General features: G+C 42.2%; 1 protein-coding gene across 1 annotated transcript in view; it reads right to left on the bottom strand.

The window, feature by feature from the left end:
• Window positions 1–4,572: 4,572 nt before the first annotated feature.
• Window positions 4,573–26,317, bottom strand: part of sdha (succinate dehydrogenase complex, subunit A, flavoprotein (Fp)) — a 28,865-nt gene continuing 7,120 nt past the window's right edge. Inside the window, exons 5-15 of the mRNA XM_083641109.1 lie at window positions 26,051–26,215; window positions 23,875–24,023; window positions 23,567–23,691; window positions 16,060–16,228; window positions 14,547–14,742; window positions 11,549–11,720; window positions 8,152–8,270; window positions 7,479–7,590; window positions 7,036–7,166; window positions 6,220–6,333; window positions 4,573–5,448 (exon numbers count right to left, since the gene is read on the bottom strand). Of these exons, the coding sequence (XP_083497235.1) occupies window positions 5,362–5,448; window positions 6,220–6,333; window positions 7,036–7,166; window positions 7,479–7,590; window positions 8,152–8,270; window positions 11,549–11,720; window positions 14,547–14,742; window positions 16,060–16,228; window positions 23,567–23,691; window positions 23,875–24,023; window positions 26,051–26,215 (1,539 nt within the window). The 3' untranslated portion in view covers window positions 4,573–5,361. The remainder of the gene's footprint in view (window positions 5,449–6,219; window positions 6,334–7,035; window positions 7,167–7,478; window positions 7,591–8,151; window positions 8,271–11,548; window positions 11,721–14,546; window positions 14,743–16,059; window positions 16,229–23,566; window positions 23,692–23,874; window positions 24,024–26,050; window positions 26,216–26,317) is intronic.

Below are 26,317 nucleotides of genomic sequence, written 5' to 3'. Positions count from 1 at the left end.
ATTCGATTGGTTCGTGGGCGGTGTATTTAAGGTCTAATCTTATCCTTGCAACTTAACCTGCTGCGGACCAGGTTAAGTGTGAAGCATAAGTTGCTATGGAAATATATGTCGGTAAGAAGTTAACTAGCTTTGTAGCACGGCCAAACCAGGGTTAAACCTGAAGTTACCTCGCTAAACCACTAATCGAGCTTCGTGGTACAGGGCTCTGGGCTAAGTGTCAACACTGCTGTGAGTACAGTCGTTGAGTAAGCAGGGTCGTTAACTAAGTCAACATCGAGTCCTTGAGATTTAATGGGGGGGGGGGGGGTGTTATCTTATAAGGCAGCGATCCTCAAAGTCCGGACTCCGGTCCGCATCCGGACCCAGACACCATCCTATCCGGACCGAACCCTATAACCTATAAATCATTGAGAATTGTTAAATTTCACGGAGCTTTTCTATTTTAACCGGCGCATGCTTTTCTAGCCTTTATGGTACTGGTTTATCTGCCAGGAAGCTCACAGACCAATGCATGAGCTGTAAATCATCACACGTGATGCTACTCAGCCAATCAAATATCCGATTCGATTCTGCCTGTTCCAGTGCTGCAGGCGAGAGAGTGTCAGTGACACACGGACGAAGTAGAGGCGAGAGACTCGGAGATATGCGAGAGATAGAAGTCATTTCACATGGCGTGCTCAAAAGAAACGAGTAGACCGCAAAAACAAAGATTTAGTTTTAATCCGGAGCAGGCAGACTCTTAGATGTTCATTCATTGTTCTCACGGACATGTATTTATTATTAGTGTAGGCTAGTTATTTATAATTAATCCAGTTAAATATGAAAACTGTAAATAAACATTGTTGATGTTTATTTTGATTTAACAGTCAGTCGTTGACTACATACAGACATTGTACCATTAGACTACTGCAATCATTGAAGTAGCCTAAGTTCAATGGCACTGAATCATAACACAAGCTATGTTACAATGTTCTGGACCTTTGCTTGAGGACATTTTCTCTAACTGGACCTCTATGAATTTTAATTGAATGCCCCTGTTATAAGGGGTACTTGGTCCTGTGTAAGTAGGGTTCCCAGAGTAAAACCTGGCTATTTCCACCACTGCTTATGGATGAGCATCATCTGCTGCATGCCATCGAGAATCGTTGGTCGGATCGACTTCAAACTTTGGGAGTAGGGCTGGGTATTTGTTCAAATTTCAAGAATCGATTCGATTCCGATTCACAAGGTTCTGAATCGATTAATCCCGATTCGTTTCCGATTCGATTAATTTCAATATCGATTTGGTTAGTGATACTAAAACATGTTTTTTGAGCTGTAACTTGAATTACATGACTGTCCAGTTATGCAGGGGTTCCCAACCTTTTTTGCGTCAAGATACATGGGGAAAAAAGTTGCGGACCGGTTGTCAATTTTAATGGTTTTAGTTACACATATCACCAGGTGGTGACAAAGGGTAAATAACAGACTTTTCATCTGTCAATAAAGACACTTTCACAATTATGCAGAGTGATTTGATTTCAGCCTATATAATTTCTAAAAGTAGATTTTAATGATCAAACATTTCCATTTATGTAGCCTACAGTATTTATGTTTTTGTTTAAACTACAAACATAAACGTCAACTTGAAACTATCAACTACCACACACAGCCTATAATATTATAGCCTATGTTTATTAAAATAATAATAATAATAATAATAATAATAATAATAATAATAATAGTAATAATTTAAAAAATCGATCTCTGGACATATGAATCGATATCATAGGATTAAAATAAAAATCGATTAAAAATCGGAGAATCAATTTTTTTTTTTACCCAGCCCTATTGTGCAGTGCCCTATTTTCGTGCAATTGGGCATAGTGCCACCTACTGGCAACACAAATAGTGCTTTATCTCGATAGCCCTTCATCTGATTGACTTAAAACTTAAAACTCGGGGAGTGCGCTTAGGGGGACTCAACGGAGTGCATGGAGCAGAATTCTGTGCAATCTGGCATGGCGCCACCTACCTACTGGCAACCCAAAAAGCAGTTTATCTTGATAGCCATTCATCTGATTGACTTCAAACTTGGGGAGTGCGCTGCTGGGAACCTGACATAGAACAGTACTGAATTTTGTGCAATTTAGCACAGCGCCACCTACTGGCAACTCAAGAACCGTTCGTCTGATCGACTTCAACTTTGGGGAATGCGCTGATGGGAACTCGACACAGTGCAGTGCAGAACTTGAATGAACAGTGCAATATGGCACAGCACCACCTATTGGCCACACAAAAAGTGGTTTATCTTGACAACCGTTCGTCCGATCGACTTCAAACTCGAGAAGTGCGCTTAGGGGGACTCCACGAGGGAGTGTGCTCCTGGGAACTCGAAGTAGTGTGGTGCTGAATTTCCTCCAAATCCTGCAATTTCCCACACCACCTACTGGCACAACACAAAAAGCAGTTTATCTCGAGAAACATTTGTTCGATTGACTTCACACTTTGGGAGTGCGCTGCTCGGACCCCGATCGAGTGCAGTGCTGCATTTCATGCAATTTGGATTTATTCCAGGACTGTCGGTATGTCTGTCCTTCGCGTATCTTGAGAACCGTTTGTCGGATCGACTTCAAACTTGCGCTTAGGGGGACCTGACAGAGTGCAGTGTATGTGTGGGGGGGAGCGCCCATGGGGTGGTGCATGGGGGAACGGGCACTGCACTAGTTTAAAGTAATGCCAGGAACGCCAAAAATAGCAATCAGGGGACACGGCTGCAACTCGATTCCTAAGATGTCGGATAGGGTTTTAAAGAACATGTCCCAAAATGAACATAAATACACAGTGACATATCTGAAAATATCTGAAGAGATGTGAACGTCAAATTTACTTGAAAGGGATAGAAAAGTAGGAAATAGCCTATGTTATCCTGATATAAATCACAAAAGGAGGTGATTCCTTTGGATTTCCATAAAGAAAATGGGAGTCTAAAGAAGCGGGAAATAGATGGACAATGAAAAACTGGTTTTATCTTGTGTTTTTACCCTGTTATGTTGCTTTTTTCTTTTTTTAAATAATTCTATGCATTCACTTTAGTCTAGCTTGGCACTGCTTATAGTAGTAGTGAGATACAACTTTCGTCTTTGGTGTATGCACGTACAACAAAAATGACAAAGGAATATTGGGAGGTTTAACAAGGGGAATAGTATGCTGGTCAACTGCAGTAATATGTTACATGTTAAGATATTAAGGGAAACTAGGATAATTGCTACCCACCTTCATCCCCACCTCTGTCCCTGCATGAACTCAGTTGGCCATGATGTAGGATGTGAAACTTGCTTAATGATGCAGGCTTCCTCTGCAAGATTTCCAGTCTGCGTAAACAGTTTAAAACAGAGCTGAAGTGTTACTGCTGCCTTTCTCGATGCAACTGTAAGAGAACAGACAGTTGTGGTGGAAATAGGCTACCCTATGCATATGGGTGGAAAACATACACATAAATGTTTATTTTTACTAGTTGTTTTCCTGTAGAGGTAGACCTCTGGCTCCACACTGTGCTTGTGCTGCCTCCCACTGGCCATTTTATTAGACAGACCAAGACCAAACAAGACGCTTGGTTTCAATGCATATACTACACTTTATTCAACACAATAAAAATAATACAAATGCCAAAATCTGAATAAAATTATCTTCACGTTTTGAACAAGCAAATAAATTAAAAGTCACCCTTGCGTAGATGCAGTATAGGAAGCACACCATCTCAGGTTGATAAATACTTCAAATAACAGCATTGACCGAGTACATCCTTCAGGTAAAATGCAGCAATCATGACTGGAGTTGCAGGAAGACTTGATGGGGATCAGCTCCTTTTAGTGTTTTAGTGGAAAAAAGTCTGACTGCCACAGCTGGCATTAATGTTGGTGATATAGGAATTATAGACAACTTTGGGAAGCCGTTATCAGCTAACTAAAAGGTACAATAACTCAAGACAAGCTCCCTTCATTGATCCCTACTAGAATTGATCCAGTGTTCAGATTTCAAAGGCCATGCCCAACTGTGAAAAGAAGTAATTGCTTCAACAACTGGTACACCATTACAACATGAAGTAGATTGAAGCTTTTACAGGGTGAAACCCCTTAGATATCATATTATCATTCATAAGTCTATCAAGAGTGTATCTGCAGAACATGGGCTAGATTAATGTAATACGCAATACTGAAGGCCATAGCGAATGAGCAAGAGCAAAAACTACCTCATACATTGATAGTTACATTAGCCATGTTTATTGTAAATTTCCGCAATATTTACATACTTAACAAAACTTCCCTCTGTGGCCAGAATGCAGCGTGCGCATTTCAAAGAACAATCATATCCACAATCTCTTTCCACTTGTCAGGAGGGACTTTAAATCATGACGCATTCAATGCAGCACGGGACTGGGAAATGAGAGGGCAGTGTGTTCATGAAAGTGGCGCACACATGGTCAGTGTGTGTTGAAGAAAAAAACAATCTTAGATTGGAGGTCAGAAAATTCCCCAGTTCCCAGTTGTTTTGAGTGCATTATGACTATGTACAAAACCAGCTCACACAGTGTGAGGGTCTCAACCACCATGTTAAGATTTTAATCTGCTGCAAACAGATTAAATCAAGGCAATACATACAGTATATGGAGGAGAGGAATAGGAAGGTGACAAGAAGGAACAAAGTCTAAAGACAAAGACATTTTCTAATTAACTATTCTAAATGGAGACAAATGTAGAATCAAAACCAGAACTACCCCAAGACGTCACCAATGTTACAAGAAAATAACCTGCATGAATGGGGGTTGAGAGGACGTTCAAGTTGAGCAGGGTGGATGTGAGGGGGAAGGGGAGGGCAGGAGGAGCAGTGGACGAGAGAGGAGGAGCAGTGTGTGAGTCTTCTTAGCAAGAGCAGATGGCAGGGGGGATGTGAGGGAGGAGGAGCAGTGTGGGAGTCTTCTTAGCAAGAGCAGATGGCAGGGGGATGTGAGGGAGGAGGAGCAGTGTGGGAGTCTTCTTAGCAAGAGCAGATGGCAGGGGGGATGTGAGGGAGGAGGAGCAGTGTGGGAGTCTTCTTAGCAAGAGCAGATGGCAGGGGGGATGTGAGGGAGGAGGAGCAGTGTGGGAGTCTTCTTAGCAAGAGCAGATGGCAGGGGGGATGTGAGGGAGGAGGAGCAGTGTGGGAGTCTTCATAAGAGCAGATGGCGGGGGGGATGTGAGGGAGGAGGAGCAGTGTGGGAGTCTTCTTAGTAAGAGCAGATGGCGGGGGGGATGTGAGGGAGGAGGAGCAGTGTGGGAGTCTTCTTAGTAAGAGCGGATGGCAGGGGGGATGTGAGGGAGGAGGAGCAGTGTGGGAGTCTTCTTAGTAAGAGCGGATGGCGGGGGGGATGTGGGCGCAATCCTGCTCATCCAGAGAGCTGTCAATCACAGGGCGGTACTCCAAGGTCACCTGTGATTGGACAAGAGCACAGAAACATTAGAATGCTACTGATCCTTAAAAATAATAATGTACAAGAGGCACTTGAGCTGCCTAAGGTCCCACCAACCACATTATAAATGTTATAAGCTATTATGCAAATGAGGTCAATAATTATGCCAATCAATCCTATAAGCAAATCTTTCTGTAAACTTGCAAGCAGTTATATTAGTTTCAATAAAATATGTTCCTCAATCATATGCCAATGTTTGCAGCAAGCTACTCCAAAATCTAATCGGATCGTCTACAGGGAAAATGTGTGATGCAACTATGACGTTGCTATCTGGTATTGTTCTTGAGTCAAGTGGCCATATCTTATGCCCAGTGCAGCATTATCTTTGCTAGTGTCTCAAAATCTGTTTTCTCTTTTAACCACTGGGTCGCTGAAACACGTCCTTTGATGTACTGATCCAGTGGTCTTTGATGTACTGACCCAGTGGTCTTTGATGTACTGACACAGTGGTCTTTGATGTACTGACCCAGTGCTCTTTGATGTACTGACCCAGTGGTCTTTGATGTACTGACACAGTGGTAATTAAAATAAAAAAGGCAGATTTTGAGTACTAGAAACTAGCAAAAATAGCGCTTGCCCATTGTGTCGACAAGAATGCGCGCGCGCACACACACACACACACACACACACACATGCACACACGCACACACACACACATGCACACACGCACACACACACACACACACACACACACACACACACACACACACACACACACACACACACACAACCTTGCCAGTCTTGGGGTCAACACAGGACAGAGTGTGTTTCCTCCAGTGCTGCTCGTAGGGCGTCTTCTCCTGGCCCTGCAGGGGCTTGGCGTAGTCATACTCATCGACACGGTCCTAAAGTGCAGTAAAGAGAACAATGTCAATGGAGAGAATGACAGAGGTAAAGAGAGTTGAGTGGTCACACTCATCTATGCGAGGGGTTGCATGAACTAATCGACGTGTGATGTCGACACGTCGACATCACACGTCGACGCCTACCGGAGGATGTCGAAAAGTCATGACGTGGTTTGAAACTTGCTTGCTCTCTATCGGAGTGCTTTATTGTTGGGAATGGCTTACTAACATTACAGGGATCAGCTTGGGTGTGTTCAATTATATGAAAATGGTGTGCACCGTTTTGCTACGGTTTCCAGGTTGACAGTCATGTTTCCTCTCATGATTCAATGCACCTCTGTTTCCGTTTACATAAACATTTTGCTACGTGTTGTCGGGATTGAACTAAACCCCATATCCCCTGACAGTGTGGTGTGTGGCCCGCTGGTGCAAGACTCAAGGAGCTGGGTATTTAGGTCAGTGGCTGGGATGCAGAGGATGGTTAAAAGAGGAGATAATTACCCGGTTTATATCCAAAGTTTAGCCAGCTAAATCGTTACTGTCCAGGGTTTAGATTTGGTTGCTGTAATTTCAATTGGTGTTTGTTGACTTTGCTTTGGCAAGAAGTACTTACTTACTATATAGTATTTCATGCTAATAAAGCAACTTTGAATTCAATTGAAAGGGAGGGAGAGGAAAAATTCAGAGTATGGTAATCCAGACCTTGAAGTCCTCTCTGGCATGAGCCCCCCTGCTCTCCTGTCGCTGCTCAGCAGATTGGATGGTCTGGACGGCGTTCAGCATCAGGTTCTGCAGCTCCAACGATTCCACCAGGTCTGTGTTCCACACAATGCCTTTAGTAGAGGAGAGGAGAGGTTAGACATCCACAACCAAAGAACTCGGCTTTTATTCTGAAACCAGATGAGGCAGAGAAGAAAGAGGTCCACCTCGTTAAGAAGGAAAAATAAGCAGTACCTCTGTCAAAATCATTAATATTTACTAACCAAATGTAACGGGACAGTGCTCCCCCTATTGGCATTTCATGATTATTGATTTATATCCAGCACTACCATACCTCTTCTGAAGAAACAGAGAGAAAAATAAAGAGTGTTGATGACAGTGAAACGAGAAAGAGAGGGGGGCAGAGCGTGATGGTGGTGCAGTACCTCTGTCGAAGGTCTTGATGTTGTCCAGGGTCTGGTAGATGCCATCCATCTTGTCGCAGCCCTCCTTCAGGACAGAGCCGGTACGGAACACAGCAGCGTGGCTCTGCATGGTCTGGATGGAGGGACAGGGAGAGGCATGTGAGTTATGTCTGCATTTTTTTATTTAACCTTTATTTAACCAGGAAAGTCACAAGAGAGACCTGGCCAAGACAGGCAGCAGCACAAAGGAATACAAAAGTTGCATAGAGGCCAAGTAAGGGGTGGCAACGTTTCTGAGGCACTTACAGATAGCAACACAGTGTAAATACAGGCTAGGTGATCATGCACTGTGTGAAGGACTTTAAAATCACTTTGAAACTAGAAGAAAATGGAATAGTGTTTACCAAAGCAGAGGATCTCATGTACAGTAACTAGCTTGTGGTATCAAATGATAAGGGTGAGCACCCATGTAGAAACCTGGCTTAATACAACATCAATCTCAACAATTGGCTACTGGGCTGGCCTGCTCATAAGTAACTCTAATGTGCTACAGTATGTGAGCAACTGCTTGTTTGGTGTGTGTGTGTGTGTGTGTGTGTGTGTGTGTGTGTGTGTGTGTGTGTGTGTGTGTGTGTACCTTCTGCATGTTGAGCGCTGATGTCTTTAGGTTTATGTGCATGTTTGGTGTGTGTACCTTCTGCATGTTGAGCCTGATCTCAGATGTTCTCATACTTCCGTTGGCAAACCTCAGCTTATCCAGGTTGGCCACAGACTCCTCTCCTGCATTGGGCTTCAGAGGGGACAGCTTCTCTCCTGAAGAGAACACAATAGCAATGTCAGCAATAGGACCAGACAGATGCTGCTCTATATTAGGCCACAGATATTTTGTCTGCTTAATCGAGTTCAGGTTTATTTGCCAGTTACATCAGTTCACTTTTACATAGCTTATCCAGCTTGTAGATTTAGATTATAATGATTGTGTTAAGAGAAAGTATTGATGATGCTAATTGATACAGAAACAGGAGCAGATGGAACCAGATTTCTCGAATGTAGAGAAATCCAACATCAAAGCACAGAGCATCTGGACATCTGAATTTTTCTACTTCATATAATGAGCAATGCAAAAAAATGACGACATGTTACTTAAAGGGGGACTTACCCCCCCAGATGTGTGACAAAACGGCATGCTAATTGATATGAAAAAACCTATGGGAAAAAACAAGAAATGAAGGTGAAGATCATCTCCTCTTGTCTCACTACACTCTTTGGCTGTGCTCAGACAGGAAACTTCGGAAATGTTTTACCGGAACGACGCCTTGACAGTTTGTCCACCGCATCAAGAAAAACATTATATGAGAGCTACAAAATCTTTATAAATATCAACAACTAGCCAACGCTGGTGGTCTGTATGGAAACAGTGTTGCTCAAAATGGTTGAAAGTTATATCAATTTGGTCATTCAGTGGCAAACTACTTTACTGCCATTGACTGTCATGTAACTATCGTTAAAAGAGCCTGGTGACGCGAGGTTATCGTTAGCCAGCCGCAGAGGAGCACAATACGAGGCAGGACAAAACCCCCGCTCTGAACACGCTCTAATGTAATCACAATGGGAGATTTCTGCATTGAGGTAAACACGTTAAATTGTTCACCAACGTGTCCTCTAGAACGCTATGAAGTCAGTTTTTCATTTTCGTTTGGGGTTGTTTCGTGATTCTTGTCCAAAGGTGCAGTGTGCCATGTAAAAATCACCCTCTGCTTTTTCCTCTCGAGCGCGCGACCAGAGCGGAGTAGCTGGGCCGCAGTACAAACACACATTCTCCCCCCTCCCTCCTCCTCTCTCTGCACAATCGAAGTGGTTGAGTGGTTCTCAATGTTATCTCTCAAACTAATATGGAATTCTGGACAAAATCATATCTACCGGTAGGCTACATTAATAAAATAAAAATAAAATAAATGATTTGCATCTAGGGCTGGGCGATATGACCAAAATCTCATATCCCGATAAGCATGGCTATTCTTTACAACACAAATAATAATAATTAGTTGCAGGGCAGTAGAATGAAACACAAACTGAACCACACCACCAAAGATTACATTAGAGCAAAACGGGTAGAATAAAAGTTATTTAGCCTATCCACCTTATTTCTAGCGGCCATGATGCCTCTGGGTTTTTCTTCCGGTGTGATCCTCCCAGCCTTGTTGCTGACAGCTTGACACCCGTCTGGGCGAACGGAGCAAATCACTAATCAGGTCCAGCTGGGCAAAAATCTTGTCGATAAATATCCCTTTAAGAGCGCAGTGCATTCATGGGTAATCGCCTACTGTGGCTAATATTAGCCGCTAGTTAGTTATGTTACATGGCAGTAAAACGCCACTGAATGACCAAAATGATATAACTTTTAACCATTTCGGGCAAAACCGTTTCCATACCCATCAGCGTTGGTTAGTTGTTTATAAAGTGGCTGGCTATATTTCTAACGTTCTATCTATCTATCTCTGCACACTGAAAATACTGGGAGGCGGGCCATAGTGTCGATGTTTTGATTGGACAGTTCTGGGCACTGGCGTTGGCGTTGGCCAATCCTGGCGTGTTCCACCCGCAAATCGATTGTGTTCTGTTCGAGTGGTATGTTACATACTTATTGGCCAAGTTATGTTCAATTCAGCCAGGGTACAAGGGAGTGTAGGCGGCCATCTTTTCAAATCAAGTAGAATACCGTTTTAGGAAATGGCAAGGTGCAACAATAAGTCACGTTAAACCGGAACTTGTACCCACAATTATTTGTACAGTGGGGCATTCAAAAATAAGGTGGATAGTTCAGTCCAGTTCTCTCAGTTCGTTTATAAAGGAACAAAAATGCTCCACTTCGGGATTTCCATGTTACCAGTTGAGTTCACCCAACAAAAGTACTCCACTCCGGGATTTCACGGTTATCCAACCAACACAACTCACCCAGGGAAAGCTAAAAGCTAAAGCTAACAATAGACGTTTTGTTGTCGGCCCTCAAGGGATTTCCTTGGGATGATGAGAGGATGGGAGGAGATGTTTTGCCAGGTTTAACGTTAGGAGGACACACGCAAATATGGATCAAACACGGACTTAACACAGCGCAAATGCTTGGGTAGGCTAGGCGGACGGAGTGGAGGTAACATCTCCCTGCTCTTTAGCCTACTCGCCGGCTGATTTGTGCCACTTATAAAGGGACGCAAGGGGCTTGTTGACACAGAGTCTGGTGCGTGTGTGGACTGTGGACCTGAGTAAAAAAGAAAACAGAATGAAGAAAGCACAGCGTCATCCAAATGACGCACAATATTGCCATAAAGAGTGTGATTTGCAACACAACGATATAAACGATAGAGCATCATATGAGACGAAATACATTTTCTATCATCCAGACGAAATATATCATCATATCGCCCAGCCCTATTTGCATCTGAGAGACCAAATCTCATCATATGGGGGTCCATTGCCCCAATGTGAACTAAATTAGGGTTCCTTAATATGAAAAAGGTTGGGAATGATTTACAGCAACACGATGCCATTTCCTTCCTTTTATTTCCATTTATGATTATAGTGGCTTTTATAGGCTTGGAGTTGGGAGGAGCTGGGAAAGGGTACAGGGGGAGTAGGGGAGTTACTATCTTGAAATCCCATAGTCTTTGGTTCATCGTGACGTCAGGTTGTACCACATTTTGGGCATTTTTTAGGGCAAAAAAAAAGCAGGTTTGAATCCATAGAGGGCACTTATGCGACTGAAAATGATACAAATGGTACAATGGTAACAGTTTGGTCTCAAATGTGGAAATTTTGACCAGAAATCTTCACACACCACCCCAAAAGTCATATATATTATTTAAAAGCTGAAAAAAAGTGTTTTGGGGGTTAGTTACACTTTAAATATCAGTTTTGATATCCGAGCTGATGTTTCTGCATCATTAAGGCCTTGATATGCAAGAAAAGTGGATGCTTCACATTGCAAAATGTAAACACAACTTGGAGACTCATCTTCGCTAAAATATGAGCTTTGTAATGGTCACTTTCTGCAATCATTCTTGCATATTGACAAACTGATGAAGACTTTTCCTCACCGGGTTTGTTCTCCTCGGCGATGGTGAGGGCGCAGGCTCTGCCGAACACCACAAGGTCCAGCAGGGAGTTGGCGCCCAGCCGGTTGGCACCGTGGACACTGGCAGAGGCTGCCTCACCGCAGGCGTACAGACCTGGAACCACCTTGTCTTTCCCATTGGTATAAGTAATTGCCTGGCAGGGGCGAGGGGGAAAATGCAATGTGCATGTTATAGTATCATCCCCACTAAAGTTGTTGCAGTGGGCGTTGTTCCTGGTGGCATTTGGTCTTGAACTAATAGGACTTAATAATCTTATCCACCTTATTTCTAGCGGCCATGATGCCTCTGGGTTTTTCTTCTGGTGTGATCCTCCCAGCCTTGTTGCTGACAGCTTGACACCCGTCTGGGCGAACAGAGCAAATCACTAATCAGGTCCAGCTGGGCAAAAATCTTGTCGATAAATATCCCTTTAAGAGCGCAGTGCATTCATGGGTAATCGCCTACTGTGGCTAATATTAGCCGCTAGTTAGTTATGTTACATGGCAGTAAAACGCCACTGAATGACCAAATTGATATAACTTTTAACCATTTCGGGCAAAACCGTTTCCATACAGACCCATCAGCGTTGGTTAGTTGTTTATAACGTGGCTGGCTATATTTCTAATGTTCTATCTATCTCTGCACACTGAAAATACTTGGAGGCGGGCCATAGCGTCTCTTCAGTGTCGATGATTTGATTGGACAGTTCTGGGCACTGGCGTTGGCCAATCCTGGCGTGTTCCACCCCCAAATCATTGTGTTCTGGCGCAAAGCGAGTGGCTCTGAGCCACGCGCCACTAACGTTATTTTAGAGCAGCCCAGTGAATACAATATTCCTGGAACACGAGTTTAACGAAACAGTTACATGTCCTCTGCATTCTACATCAAATAAAGACATAACTGTTTGTTTTATTTGGTATGTTACATACTTATTGGCCAAGTTATGTTCAATTCAGCCAGGGTACAAGGGAGTGTAGGCGGCCATCTTTTCAAATCAAGTAGAATACCGTTTTAGGAAATGGCAAGGTGCAACAATAAGTCACGTTAAACCGGAACTTTTACCCACAATTATTTGTACAGCGGGGCATTCAAAAATAAGGTGGATAAGCCCACACCAGGAACACCATCATTTTGTAATAAAAAAACACAAATTCAGAGTTTCTGTGTTCAAATTAGGCTAGTAAATGATAAACACACATACTAGCCAAATACTGATCACTAACATGACAGTGAGTGCGAAATATTTTTCAGCACTCACACGAAGCTATGTGCAGTTGGTGTATCACTAGTTGGGATAACACTTATAGTCAAAACCAGAGCAGCTATCAAAGACCACATTTCCTTGGCTGCAGCAGCCAAAAGAACACAGAAGCACTGCATAATAAGGTGTATACATTGCATGAGAATATTTTTTTGATGCAATACATTTGAGAATTAAAACATCAGCATGGGGATTCCACACAAGACCTGCTTGTTTGCAAATCACAGCAGTGATTCAGATTTGATTGGGGCCACCCTCTAGTGGTGAAATGTGGGTTAACTGGAAGGCTGACTTCCTAGGACAGTGCCAGGATGAATGGGAATGATTGGGTTGGGTTTAAGCATGAGGAGTGATGATTGGTTAAAGGAAGGCTTTGCTGATTTTCAACCCACTTTGTATCATTATAATGTTGGTAATATATGTACCGTAAATTCCGGACTATAAGCCGCACCTTTTTTCCCGTTTTTTGGCCTTTTTTGGCCCCTGCGGCTTATATAACGGTGCGGCTTATCTATGGATTTTTTCAAAAAAAAAAAAAAAAAAAAATCTCTCTTTTTTAGCACTCTTTCTAACTATAAATCCACTTCTGTTTTAATTTCCTCTCTTGCCCTCTTTTCACCACACTGTATGACACTGTATGACACTGTATGACACTGTGTGCACTGTAAATAACAACACAGGTGGTGTTGTGTTATGTTGTTTTGTTGAAATGTTAATAAATGGGAGCATTACATATGGTAATTAAACATTAAAACACAATAAAAAAAAAAAAAAAAAAAAAAAAATACCATTAAAACACCCGCGGCTTATAGTCCGGTGCGGCTTATATAAGAAAAAAATAGTCAACTTTGAAGGTGCGGCTTATACACCGGTGCGCCTTATAGTCCGGAATTTACGGTAGATGGGCAGCCTTGACCTTGTCTTCATGTTTTCCTGCAACGAGAGCTCTGCAGTTTATTCCAGGCACTTCCGTGTTAGGATGTCCACGCATCATTCTGGACACGGAAGCAAACATCTGTTCTGCTCGAGGACAGCTGTTCCAATGACACATTGTTTCTTTGATTTGTTTCTGTATGCACACATCCAGAGAATCACATCGAGAGCCTTAATGAGCGTTAATGAGCCATACGAGCTGGCGGGGGGGGGGGGGGGGGGGGGGGCGGAGTTTCTACAAGCAGACTAATAATATTAGTCCATATTATGGCTTTCTCGATGGAGAAAACATATACACAAGGTAAACACTGTCTGTCCATCTGCATTTATACCATGGTCTGGGTGAATACTCGTTTCTGATTGGTTTCTATGAGCTGAGCGGACTAGCTTCCCTGCACCATACCGGCTCATATCCAAGGTTCGTCCTATAGCGAACGTTTCCATTACATGAGAAGCTGACGGGATGGTAACGATTGTTACCAAGATTATATTGATACAAAGCGAATAAAAAATCGGCAAAGCCTTCCTTTAAGGTTAGGGTAAAAGGTAAGCCAATCAGAAGCAGAGTGGCACCATCCTAGGGAAGAAAGATTGTGACAAGCAAAGCACAACCGGTGTAAAAATGCCACCAAACCAGCAACAACCCTACTGCACACACACATTCATAATATTCCCCCATCCATTGTAGTTAGTTTCCGCCCCCCCCAATCAATTTGTGAATCATAGTGAAAAGCATGTGTGATTGTTATAAACAGTAAATCAGAGTGCAAATATGAGTGCACCTACCTGTCCCTTATAGTTAGTGGGTATACCCCCCATATTATAATGAACGGTCGGCAGGACAGGGATGGGCTCTTTAGTGACGTCGACCCCAGCAAAGATCATGGCCGTCTCTGAGATACCAGGCAGCCTGGTGGCTAACTGCTGGGGAGGCAGGTGGTGCAGCTGGAGGTAAACGTGGTCCTTCTCTGGACCAACACCCCTGGGAGAGGAACGGGCAGGAACAGAAGGAGAAAGAGAACAAACAAACATGGTTACCCAATTATTTCTCTCTTGTTGCTGGGGAAACAGGACCTTTCTGGACCAAAAACAGACCTTTATTCTCATGTAACTTCATTTTACAAGGACTTTTGATACTTGTTTCAATTCTGTATGGAACTAGTAAATCTATTGACAACTAATCAAGCATATTCAGCCTTGTGTGTTTGACAGTGACATGTAGGGTTGTAGCGGTACTAAATTTCTGTTTCGGTGCCGGTACCAATTTGTATTTCGATACTTTTCGATACTTTTTGTAAAAAAAAAAGTGAAACTGTCCAATGTCAAGATTTGGCTTTATTTTAAGAGTTTGGGAACAATTACACCAATAAATTGGTGTGGCATTTAAATGCTGAACAAAACAAACCTTTTGAGCAGTGAGAATACCGGTAAGTAAAATAAAGTAATGCCAGTGAAAATAAAATGACCATAAAACACTAGCCTATAGCAGCAAAAACTCAGAGAAACACCAATAACAACAATAAATAAATAATTGGTGGCATTTAAATTCTGTCTAACTTTTACTTGTCAAATAAGTACACACTCAGTAACATAACACAAATCTTTTGAACAGTGGGAAATGGGAATAAGTAAAATAAATAAAATAAATTATAATATAATAAAACACTATAGCAGCAGAAACTCAAATCTTTTTTTCTTCAACAGGCAGCATAACTGGCTTCATATTCCCATTCTGTCCCCCAGCCTACTCAGCCTAAACCCTAGTTCTCCTATGGGTGGTAGACAGACTCACTGTTTGGCTGACTCTCAGTTTACTCACTCAGTCCCTCCCATCCCAATGTCTTCTTCAGGTTCCTAGCCAAGAAAACGAGGGTGTCAACATGTTCCTCGGTCAGTCTAGATCAGGGGTGCCCACACTTTTTCAGCTTGGGAGCTACTTTTAAAATGACCAAGTCAAAGTGATCTACCAAACATATTTATTTATATATATATACACTGAGTATACAGTGGAAAACAGTGGAACAGTGGAACAACAGTGGAAAAACAGTAAAAAAATAATATATATATATATATATTTTTTTTACCCCTTCTTAGTATAGAACCGGTTCTACAGCAATAGTACCGCGGTTCGGGGGTAGTACCGGTAGTACCTACATCCCTAGTGACATGCACACTAGAATTGTGACAACACAGTTGCACACCTCTCTGTTGCTGCCTACATGCTCTCATGGATCTCAGTGAATCAGACACACATGTCCAGCTCACACAGTCTCTCCCACACTCAGCACTTGGTCCATACCTGCCCTCTCTAATTTCGATGGTCATGGAGCGGGACACCACGTCTCTGGAGGCCAGGTCTTTGGCATTGGGTGCGTAGCGCTCCATGAAGCGCTCTCCCTCACTGTTGATCAGGATCCCACCCTCGCCACGGCAACCCTCTGTGATCAGGCAGCCGGCGCCGTAGATCCCTGTAAGGATTGACACGTTAAAGGGGAGCTCCACCCTATGACTACATTCACATGTTGCTTGTACTACATCCACCCTCTGAGTATGACTACATTCACATGTTGCTTGTACTACATCCACTCTCTGAGTATGACTACATTCACATGTTGCTTGTACTACATCTACCATATGAGTATGACTACATTCACATGTTGCTTGTACTACATCTACCATATGAGTATGACTACATTCACATGTTGCTTGTACTACATCTACCATATGAGTATGACTACATTCACATGTTGCTTGTACTACATCTACCATATGAGTATAACTACATTCACATGTTGCTTGTACTACATCCACCCTCTGAGTATGACTACATTCACATGTTGCTTGTACTATGTTTGCTGGTTGCTGTGCTGGTTATAATGTTTTTAGAACTGATCGTAAGGCCAGAGCTGGTGGTGTTGCTGTGTACGTTGCTGAGAGATTTCAAGGTACTGTAATCCATTCAATAACAATTCCGAAGCAGTTTGAATTTTTGGCTGTTCAGATAATGCTAGCTGGTACCCCTCTTACAGTCATTGGTTGTTATAGGCCACCATCAGCTGTTAGTGAGTCCATCACAAGCTTGTCTGACTTGTTAGCCAATATAATTCCATCTGAATTGATCCTGCTTGGAGATTTGAACTTGGATTGGATGAGCGATAAATCTGCTAGCCTAAAGCTCATATGTGATGATATGAACCTAACTCAACTTATAGGCAGTCCTACCAGAATCAATTCTGCTAAACCTGGTAAGGACACCTTGATAGATATAATCTTAACTAATTCAGCCCATAAGTATGTGGCAGCTGGTGTGTTCCCGGACGATATAAGTGATCATTGTACCATTGCTTGTATCAGGAGCACCAAGCTGCCAAAGTCTGCTGGCTTAATAGTAATAAGACGTTCTTTTAAACAGTTTTGCGAACAGGCCTTCCTCCATGATTTAGTTGGAGTGAATTGGCAGCAAATAACCTTAATCCCGTTAGTTGATGATGCTGTTGCCTTTTTTCAACATCACTTCTTACTGATTGTAAATAAACATGCACCCTTCAGAAAACACAGGATCAAAAACAGGGATAATCCTTGGTTTTCGAAGGAACTCGCTGATTTACTTCATGATCGTAATAAACTATGGGCCCTGGCCAGAAAGTCTAATACTGTTAAAGACTGGCAGCTTTTCCGCACACTTAGAAATAAATGCACTGCTCTGATTAGAAAATCTAAGGCAGATTATTATCTGACTCTAACCACGAGCAGCTTTAACGATCACACTAAATTCTGGAAAACCATTAAGGCACTACGGGGTGGCAAAGCTGCCAGCCTTCCGCAAAAACTGAAAGCCAGTGACTCTATTTCTTTTGTTTCTGATAAAAAGGTCATGTCTGACATGTTTAATGCCCACTTTAAGAAGTCTGGTCACATCTTTGAACAAAGCCAAAACACATCGCAAGGTACTGGTAACACCTCTAGTCATGTACCGGCTGACTCTACACAGTCCGCTTCCGATGCTGCGTTTGACTTTGTGCCCTTCTTGGTGTCTGATGTTCTGCATGCCCTGCAGACACTTGACCCCAAGAAGACTGCTGGGCCTGACGGCCTTGATCCTTTTCTTCTGAAACTGGCAGCTGTGATTGTAGCTCAACCAATCACAGACATTTTCAATCTCTCTATTGCTTCTCAGAAACTGCCTGTCTTATGGAAACAAGCCTTTGTCACACCTCTGTTAAAGTCTGGTGACTCAGCTGAAATGAATAATTATAGACCTATTTCTAATCTTTCTGCTTTAGCAAAGATTTTGGAGTCTCTGGTATCAGACCAGATTAAAATGTTTCTTGACTCCAACAATATACTAAATCCTATGCAATCGGGATTCAGACCTGGGCATAGCACCGTTTCTGCTAGTCTTAAAGTATTAGATGATATTAAGGCTGCCATTGACAAGAAATCTGTTTGTGTTGCGTTATTTGTTGATTTAACCAAGGCATTTGATACAGTTGATCATGCTAATTTAATTGACATTCTTTTGAAGGCGGGCTTCTGTCAGAATGCGGCTGATTGGTTTCAGAGTTATTTGTCCGACCGCACACAATTTGTAAGGTTTGGTAATGTTGTTTCGGATCCTGTTGTCTTGGAGAAAGGGGTTCCCCAAGGTTCCGTCTTGGGGCCTCTTCTCTTCCTCCTATATGTAAACAAAATTTGTGACCGTCTGAAATACTCACAGTACCACATGTACGCGGACGATACTGTTCTGTACTCCTCTGCTCCTTCCTGTGAAGCTGCTATTGCCAATCTTCAATCTGATTTCACCTCTTTGCAGCACGAGCTTAACGAAGCTAAGCTGCTCTTAAATGCCAGCAAAACTAAGACAATGTTATTTGCACATAGCAGCACTGTGGCTCCTCCGCTTGCTATCCACACACTTGAAGGGACAGCCATTGAGTATGTGGATACTTATAAATATTTAGGCTTTTGGCTGGATAAGGACCTAAATTTTAAACATCATATTGCAACTCTGTCCAGGAAGCTCAAATTCACCTTGGGCTCCTTGTATAGATTGAAATCGTGTTTTTCTATGCCTTCTCGTAAACGCCTGGTGGCAAGCCTGTTCATGTCTCAGTTAGACTATGGCGACACTATCTATAGATTCGCGAGTCCTACTACCCTGGCCAAACTTGATCCACTTTTTCATGCTGCTTTGAGATATATTTCCACCTCAGGCTACAGGACCCATCACTGTATCTTGTACAATCTAGTTGGATGGTCCTCCCTGACTATGCGTAGGATGCAGCATTGGTATATTCTCATGTATAAGACCATTCTGGGTAAGTTACCCTCTTACTTATGCTCTAAATTTGTGTCCATAACTACCTCGTATAATCTCAGATCCAACTGGTTGCGCTTTAAAGTGCCTCCTGTACGGACTGAGGCTGGCAAAAGAAGCTTGTCTTATTTTGGTCCCTGGTCCTGGAATGACCTGCAGACACGTTTTAAGTTGGTTTCTTTGATTTCGTTGTCCAGTTTTAAACACAAGCTGTCAGAGGTTCTTGTCTCGAGCTGCTCCTGTGGCAACATTTAAACTTCCACTGTGCACTTTGTCTCTTTATGCACTTTATGCCTCTCGTAGCAATATTTGGACTCCTCTGTGCACAATATGCCTCTGCACTTTATGCTTCTTTTATCATCATTTTATGACTATGATTTTAGGATGTAAATCGTAATATACGATTTTATTTCGTATGCTTTTTACTATTACTTCTGATGCAGTGTTGGTGTAGTCTGTGCTCTGTTTTAATTAGTTTTTGTATCTTGTATGTAAATGTGTGTATGATCTGATCTGTAACTTGCTGCCTTCTTGGCCAGGTCGCAATTGTAAAAGAGATTTCGTATCTCAATTTGTTCTTACCTGGTTAAATAAAGGTTATATATACATCCACCCTCTGAGTATGACTACATTCACATGTTGCTTGTACTACATCTACCATATGAGTATGACTACATTCACATGTTGCTTGTACTACATCTACCATATGAGTATGACTACATTCACATGTTGCTTGTACTACATCTACCATATGAGTATGACTACATTCACATGTCGCTTGTACTACATCCACCCTATGAGTATGACTACATTCACATGTTGCTTGTACTACATCTACCATATGAGTATGACTACATTCACATGTTGCTTGTACTACATCTACCATATGAGTATGACTACATTCACATCTTGCTTGTACTACATCCACCCTATGAGTATGACTACATTCACATGTTGCTTGTACTACATCCACCCTCTGAGTATGACTACATTCACATGTTGCTTGTACTACATCCACCCTATGAGCAGTGGCGTGCCTGACCAAGTTGGTGCCCTAGGCAAGATTTGTGCTGGTGCCCCTCCCCAAAGAAAATATAATAAAAATTATATCGCAGCGAATTCCACCACTGCAGTGCAGGCTCAGAATCGCCCTTCCCCAGTGGCGCTGGAAGTACTTTTAGGAAGGGGTGCTGTAAGGAAGGGCAGCGCCAAAGAAAATTTGATGTTTTTTGGACTTTAATCCATATTTAGAAGAATATTTCATTTTAAATTAACATTAGGATTATACTGTTGTGATGTCATTATTCAGTATCTTCTCCTTTTCTCACTCACTTTCATATAAGCACCTGCTCTCCCTTTAGTCGTTTTACACTACAACAGACAGCAACACAGGCATAAACACTGAACTTATTATTATTATGGAAAACCAGATTATGATGAAAATCAAACACTTTTGAAGAGAGAGAATATTAAATAAGATCAGAGCTGGGAAGCACAAACTGTTTTTTAATGCATGTTGGTGGTATAAACACAAGACAGCCAAATCCAACAATTTCGAAAATCCCATTTCTTGCCACCAGGGGGTGCTGCAGCACCCTCAGCACCCACCTTCCAGCTCCCTTGCTCCCCCCCCACTCTGGGAAAAAGCTCCGAGCAGGTAAAAGGGGGCGCGGCCGCGCAGGGGGTGGGGTGGTATGGATTAGGGACCATGGTGAAAGTGCTGCAGCCCAGGCAGCCAGAAAGCCAGAATTAGAAAAATGATTTCACTATTATTTAAAGACTTAAGATGTTGTTGTGCTTATTTTTTGTCTACTATTGTAAAATAATAGTAGGCCTATTATCATGAAAAAGTATTTCTAAATTTTTTTTTTTTTTTTTTTTACCCTCTCTGGCGCCCCTAACGGCTCAAGCGCCCCTAGCATTTGCCTAGTTCGCCTAATGGACGGCACGCCACTGCCTATGAGTATGACTACATTCACATGTTGCTTGTACTACATCTACCATATGAGTATGACTACATTCACATGTTGCTTGTACTACATCTACCATATGAGTATGACTACATTCACATGTTGCTTGTGCAACATATAGTTCCGCTTATATTTATGAATACAAAAAACAGCTAACATTTTGACATTGGATAGATTTTGATACGGCGGCCTGCACCAAGGTTGAAAAATTGAAAACTAGCAGGCTTTAACAGAGGCTCACAGACAACAATAAAAATAAAAGACAGAAGCACTTGAATGTGTGAACACTTCTCAACTGTGCTGTAGCCTGTGTTAAACCTATTTACTAACGTTAAGTTAAAAAAATTACATCAAAAGAACTTCAACTTATATTCTTGCACAAAATCTATAAATTCAAGCACTTTCAATGACCCATGTCTATTTTCAAAAACTTGATTTGCCCCCCTCCTCAAATACACAAACTTTGAACCCCAGTCATCCCAAAATAGTATCATTATATTATACCTTGGTAATATATATGTGTAATATATATATATATGTAAATAGTATCATACAGTATCTTGGTAATATTAATAAAATCACTATATGTAAAGGTAGTACCAGAAGAAATAGATGCATCACTTAGGTGAGATAAATCAAATGCTCTGTGTTTTTGGCCATACACTAAACTCAGTGAACAAAGTTATTGATCTATTTGGAGCTCTAAGACAGTGGCCAGGCCTTCACTAAACTCAGTGAACAAAGTTATTGATCTATTTGGAGCTCTAAGACAGTGGCCAGGCCTTCACTAAACTCAGTGAACAAAGTTATTGATCTATTTGGAGCTCTAAGACAGTGGCCAGGCCTTCACTAAACTCAGTGAACAAAGTTATTGATCTATTTGGAGCTCTAAGACAGTGGCCAGGCCTTCACTAAACTCAGTGAACAAAGTTATTGATCTATTTGAAGCTCTAAGACAGTGACCAGGCTTTCACTAAACTCAGTGAACAAAGTTATTGATCTATTTGGAGCTCTAAGACAGTGACCAGGCCTTCACTAAACTCACTAACAAAGTTATTGATCTATTTGAAGCTCTAAGACAGTGGCCAGGCCTTCACTAAACTCAGTGAACAAAGTTATTGATCTATTTGGAGCTCTAAGACAGTGGCCAGGCCTTCACTAAACTCAGTGAACAAAGTTATTGATCTATTTGAAGCTCTAAGACAGTGGCCAGGCCTTCTGTGACCCCCACAGCCCACATTACTGTGCCAGTCCATAGATAACTGAAGAGTCAAGTGACAAATATCCAGCAGGGACAAATATAAAAATTACCGCTTGGCTTTATAAGTGAGGCCCGTTACTGGAACTAAATGTAAACAACCCTGAACAGATGGACTTGCTCAATATTGTAAATATGGAATTGCAGAAGATAATAATAATAAAAACAACAACAGAATGAGAGAGCTACAGATGTCATATTATTAAGGCGGACCAAAAAATTATCATCAGGGCTTGACATTAACTTTTTGAGGCACTTGTCATTCAGACAAGTACATTTACCTTTCCGGGTAAAAATGAGTCATTTTACAATAACTTACTTTTTTCATTTCACAATTTACTCTGATCAATTTGGCGTCATGTTTCAGAAAGCAGAATTAAAAAAAATCTAAAATGGGTCCCCTAAAATGGGAAACACTGCACTTTTTAACTTGTCCGTTGGGGCAGGTACATTTCTCTTCCACTTGTCCTACAAAAAAAACCACTTGTCCCGGACAAGCAGACGCCTTAATGTCGAGCCCTGATCATGGTGTAATTTGCCACATTGACAATGATACAACTTTTTTTTGCAATACATATATATATATATAGCAAAAAGGATTCCCCACACACAGCCAGTGTGATCAGGTGCTGGTCGGGTTGCAGGAACATGAAACATAAATTGAAGAAAATAACCACTGCACACTTGAATTGACTTACTGAGATTTATTCAGTGAACAACGCGTTTCGCGGGTATGCGTCATCAGGTTCACTCATAATGTATGAGTCATATATGAGTGAACCTGATGACGCATATCCGCGAAACGCGTTGTTCATTGAATAACTCTCAATAAGTCAATTCAAGTGTGTGTTGGTTATTTTCTTCAATTTATATATATATATATATATATATATATATAGTGTTGATTTTACTCAACCTACAAATGCAAACAAACAATCAAGCAGCAGAAATAGGATTGCTTGTTATTGCCATACACACTCATTCCGAACAGTACAAATATGATCGGACGGAGCTGCATCCAAATATTTTAGTTGGCAAAGGACGAGTAATGCGTACTGCTCCTGTTCCACCAAAAGACGATATTTTGTTTAAAATTGGCCAAACAGTGAAAACTCCTCTGTTGCGAGAGAGAGAGAAAGAGAGAGAATTGTAAATCTCCTCTGTTGCTTTGACAGCTCAATAGTAGAATTGCTTTACTCCACAGTGAGTCAGTGACCATGTTTTCTAGCGGCATTAGTAAGTAACACTTATTCTTTCTCACCAGTGGGGTGGAACTGTACAAACTCCAGATCCTGGCAGGGCAGGCCGGCTCTGGTCACCATGGCGTTACCGTCTCCTGTACTGGTGTGGGCAGACGTACAGCTGAAAAAAGCACGTCCGTAACCCCTGGAGACAACAGTTAGAGATATTAACTCAATTATTACCATAGAAAAAACACATGCACAGCTGGAGCATGCATGGGAGTGATGGGACATTTGTGCTCAACAGTAACAACATTGGTGGTCAAATAAATAGAGATATGAATGAAAACAGGTTGACTATTCTGCAATTGGCAAGTGTGCTGCCTACCCAGTAGCGATAACGGTATTCTTGGCTCTGAAGCGGTGGATAGATCCGTCCTCCATGCAGAGAGCAATCACTCCTTTACACTCCCCATCCTCCATCAGCAGGTCCAGAGCAAAGTACTCCACAAAGTAACTGGTGTCATAACGAAGTGACTAAATAGGAGAGGGACAGACAGATACAGTACATGAAACAGACAATATCCTGTACATCTATAGCCGTTTTCACACATGCGTACAGGAAAATTGCCTGTAAATCAATATCGGCCATTTCCCGGAATTTCCCTTCACACCTGAGTGCTCACATGTGTGAATATAGCAGCGAAATTGCCTGTATTTGAGAGGGGGGGGGGCACTGCAGAGCGGGTGGGGAGTGACGTGTGCACTTGGATGGGGAATCCTCCTTATTTTGGGGGTCGGCAAAACTCCGATGGTGAAATAAGTTTGCTTGTCACACAATAAATCACACTCGTTTGACTTAAAGGTCCCATTCCGTGCAAAAGCTGTTTTTACTTGTAAATGCATATATACTGCTGTCATCCCTCCCTGTAATGAGTGGTCACAAGCTCAGAACTGCCACAGTTGGATTTGTCCCTATCCAGCTTCCCCCTGCAGTCTCCTTCAAGCCACACCCCCTAACGCTCTGTTCCCCAGACGGGGTATTGGGACGTCACGATGGTCCTCAAGCATACTGCACGCGTCTCTCTCACACAAGCTACCTGCAACATTTTGTCTATAGCCACAAAATTAACACTTCTAGCTGGAGCGACGCCAACTGTACGTGATCCAGCAACTGCGGAGGTGCATTCGGTAAGTCTAGGCATTTTCAGATGTCCTCTTTAGCGTAGCGTTGCTAATAGGGATGTCAACGGTTAACCGTTAATCGATTAACCGTCGCTAACGTCGTTGTTCGGTTATTGCTGTCGGTCTATCAGTTAATATAAAAAAAAAAAAAAAAAAAAAAAAAAAAAAATTTTTTTTGGTCTATTTACTCAATGAGCTCATGCCCAAACAAGGCGTGTCTATTTAGATGCTGAAATGTTAATGCTTTTTGTGTTAGAAATTCTAACACAAAAAGAATTTGTGTTGAAATGTTGATGCTTTTTGTTAATGCTTGTTAATGCTTTTTGTGTTAGAAATTCTAACACAAAAAGCATTAACATTTCAGCATCTAAATAGACACGCCTTGTTTGGGCATGAGCTCATTGAGTAAATAGACAATTTTTTTTTTTTTTTTTTTTTTTTTAATATTAAAAAATTATGAATTAACCGATAGGTTAATCGATTATTAGCGTCGGTTAATCGAAAGTGAAATTAACCGAAAATTGACATCCCTAGTTGCTAACGTTAGTTGTGGACACAACCTAGCGTGCTGGTCCACAGACGCTAATCAGCGGCCAATGGGAACTGTTAGTTCTGAATATATTATAGAAACAGACCATTCTTGGGATGCAACGAGATGAGGAAGGGACAACTCCGTCACAACAAACGGGGTTGCTATATTTTCGACAAATTAATCCAGAATCATGTTTTATGGACCAGAGACACACGTTTTTAAGAGGTTACAGCTGCACGAATTGGGACCTTTAAGAGGGCATGTATGTTGTATCCTTCACATTCGCTAACCAGTCTTTGAACTGAAATCTTTGAAGAAGTAGGGATCCCTGTCGGAGAGAAATAGCCTGGCTGGTTCGATGTTTATCCGTTCACCTGCGTCGCGTTGAAGCACTTTTTACAGACTGGCTTCGTTTGATGTGTCCAGGGGGCTTGCCTTCGCTGTCAGCAACGTAAGCAAAATACTTCCACATTTCGCTTCGTGCATTTGCTTTCTCAACAAGCGTTGGGCGGCTTGCAAAACTCAAGCCGCTGCCATTTTCGCTGTCTGTGTCCCTGTCGGGCTGGACTGAAGGACTCTGGCCAGAGTGCGAGCAGAGAGGGGAGGGGGGGGAGCACGCCCACACATGAAGCAACAACTTTCACACATTCCGGTCATTTACCGGTAAAAGGTGCATGTGTGAAAACGGCTTATGAGTGTATATAAATTAGTCATTTAGTAGTTCACAGATTAACTGCTTTCATAATGCAGGGATTGGGTCAGGAAAAGAGAGAGCAGGAGAGGGAGAGATAGGGTGTGTGTGTGTGTGTGTGTGTGTGTGTGTGTGTGTGTGTGTGTGTGTACTTACCCGTCCATACAGTGTGTGCAGCAGGGAGTGACCCGTCCTGTCTGCCACACAGCAGCAGCGGTGGGCCTGGCCTCCTTTTCCATATTTCAAGCTCTGACCTCCAAACGCCCTCTGGTAGATCTTCCCATCATCTGTGCGGCTGAACGGCATGCCGAAGTTCTCCAGCTGGGAGAGAGGCACAACAACTTGAGTTCAAGAGAATAAGCTCTACACAAGATCTTCCCTTCTGTCTCGCCACTGTGCGACAGACGTCAGGTGTCAGAGGGC

The sequence above is a fragment of the Poromitra crassiceps genome (assembly GCF_964638095.1).
Source record: "Poromitra crassiceps genome assembly, chromosome: 1".
Classification (NCBI taxonomy): Eukaryota; Metazoa; Chordata; class Actinopteri; order Beryciformes; family Melamphaidae; genus Poromitra; species Poromitra crassiceps.
Note: the sequence above shows the minus strand (reverse complement) of the source record. Positions and strands in the feature narration are given on the sequence as shown.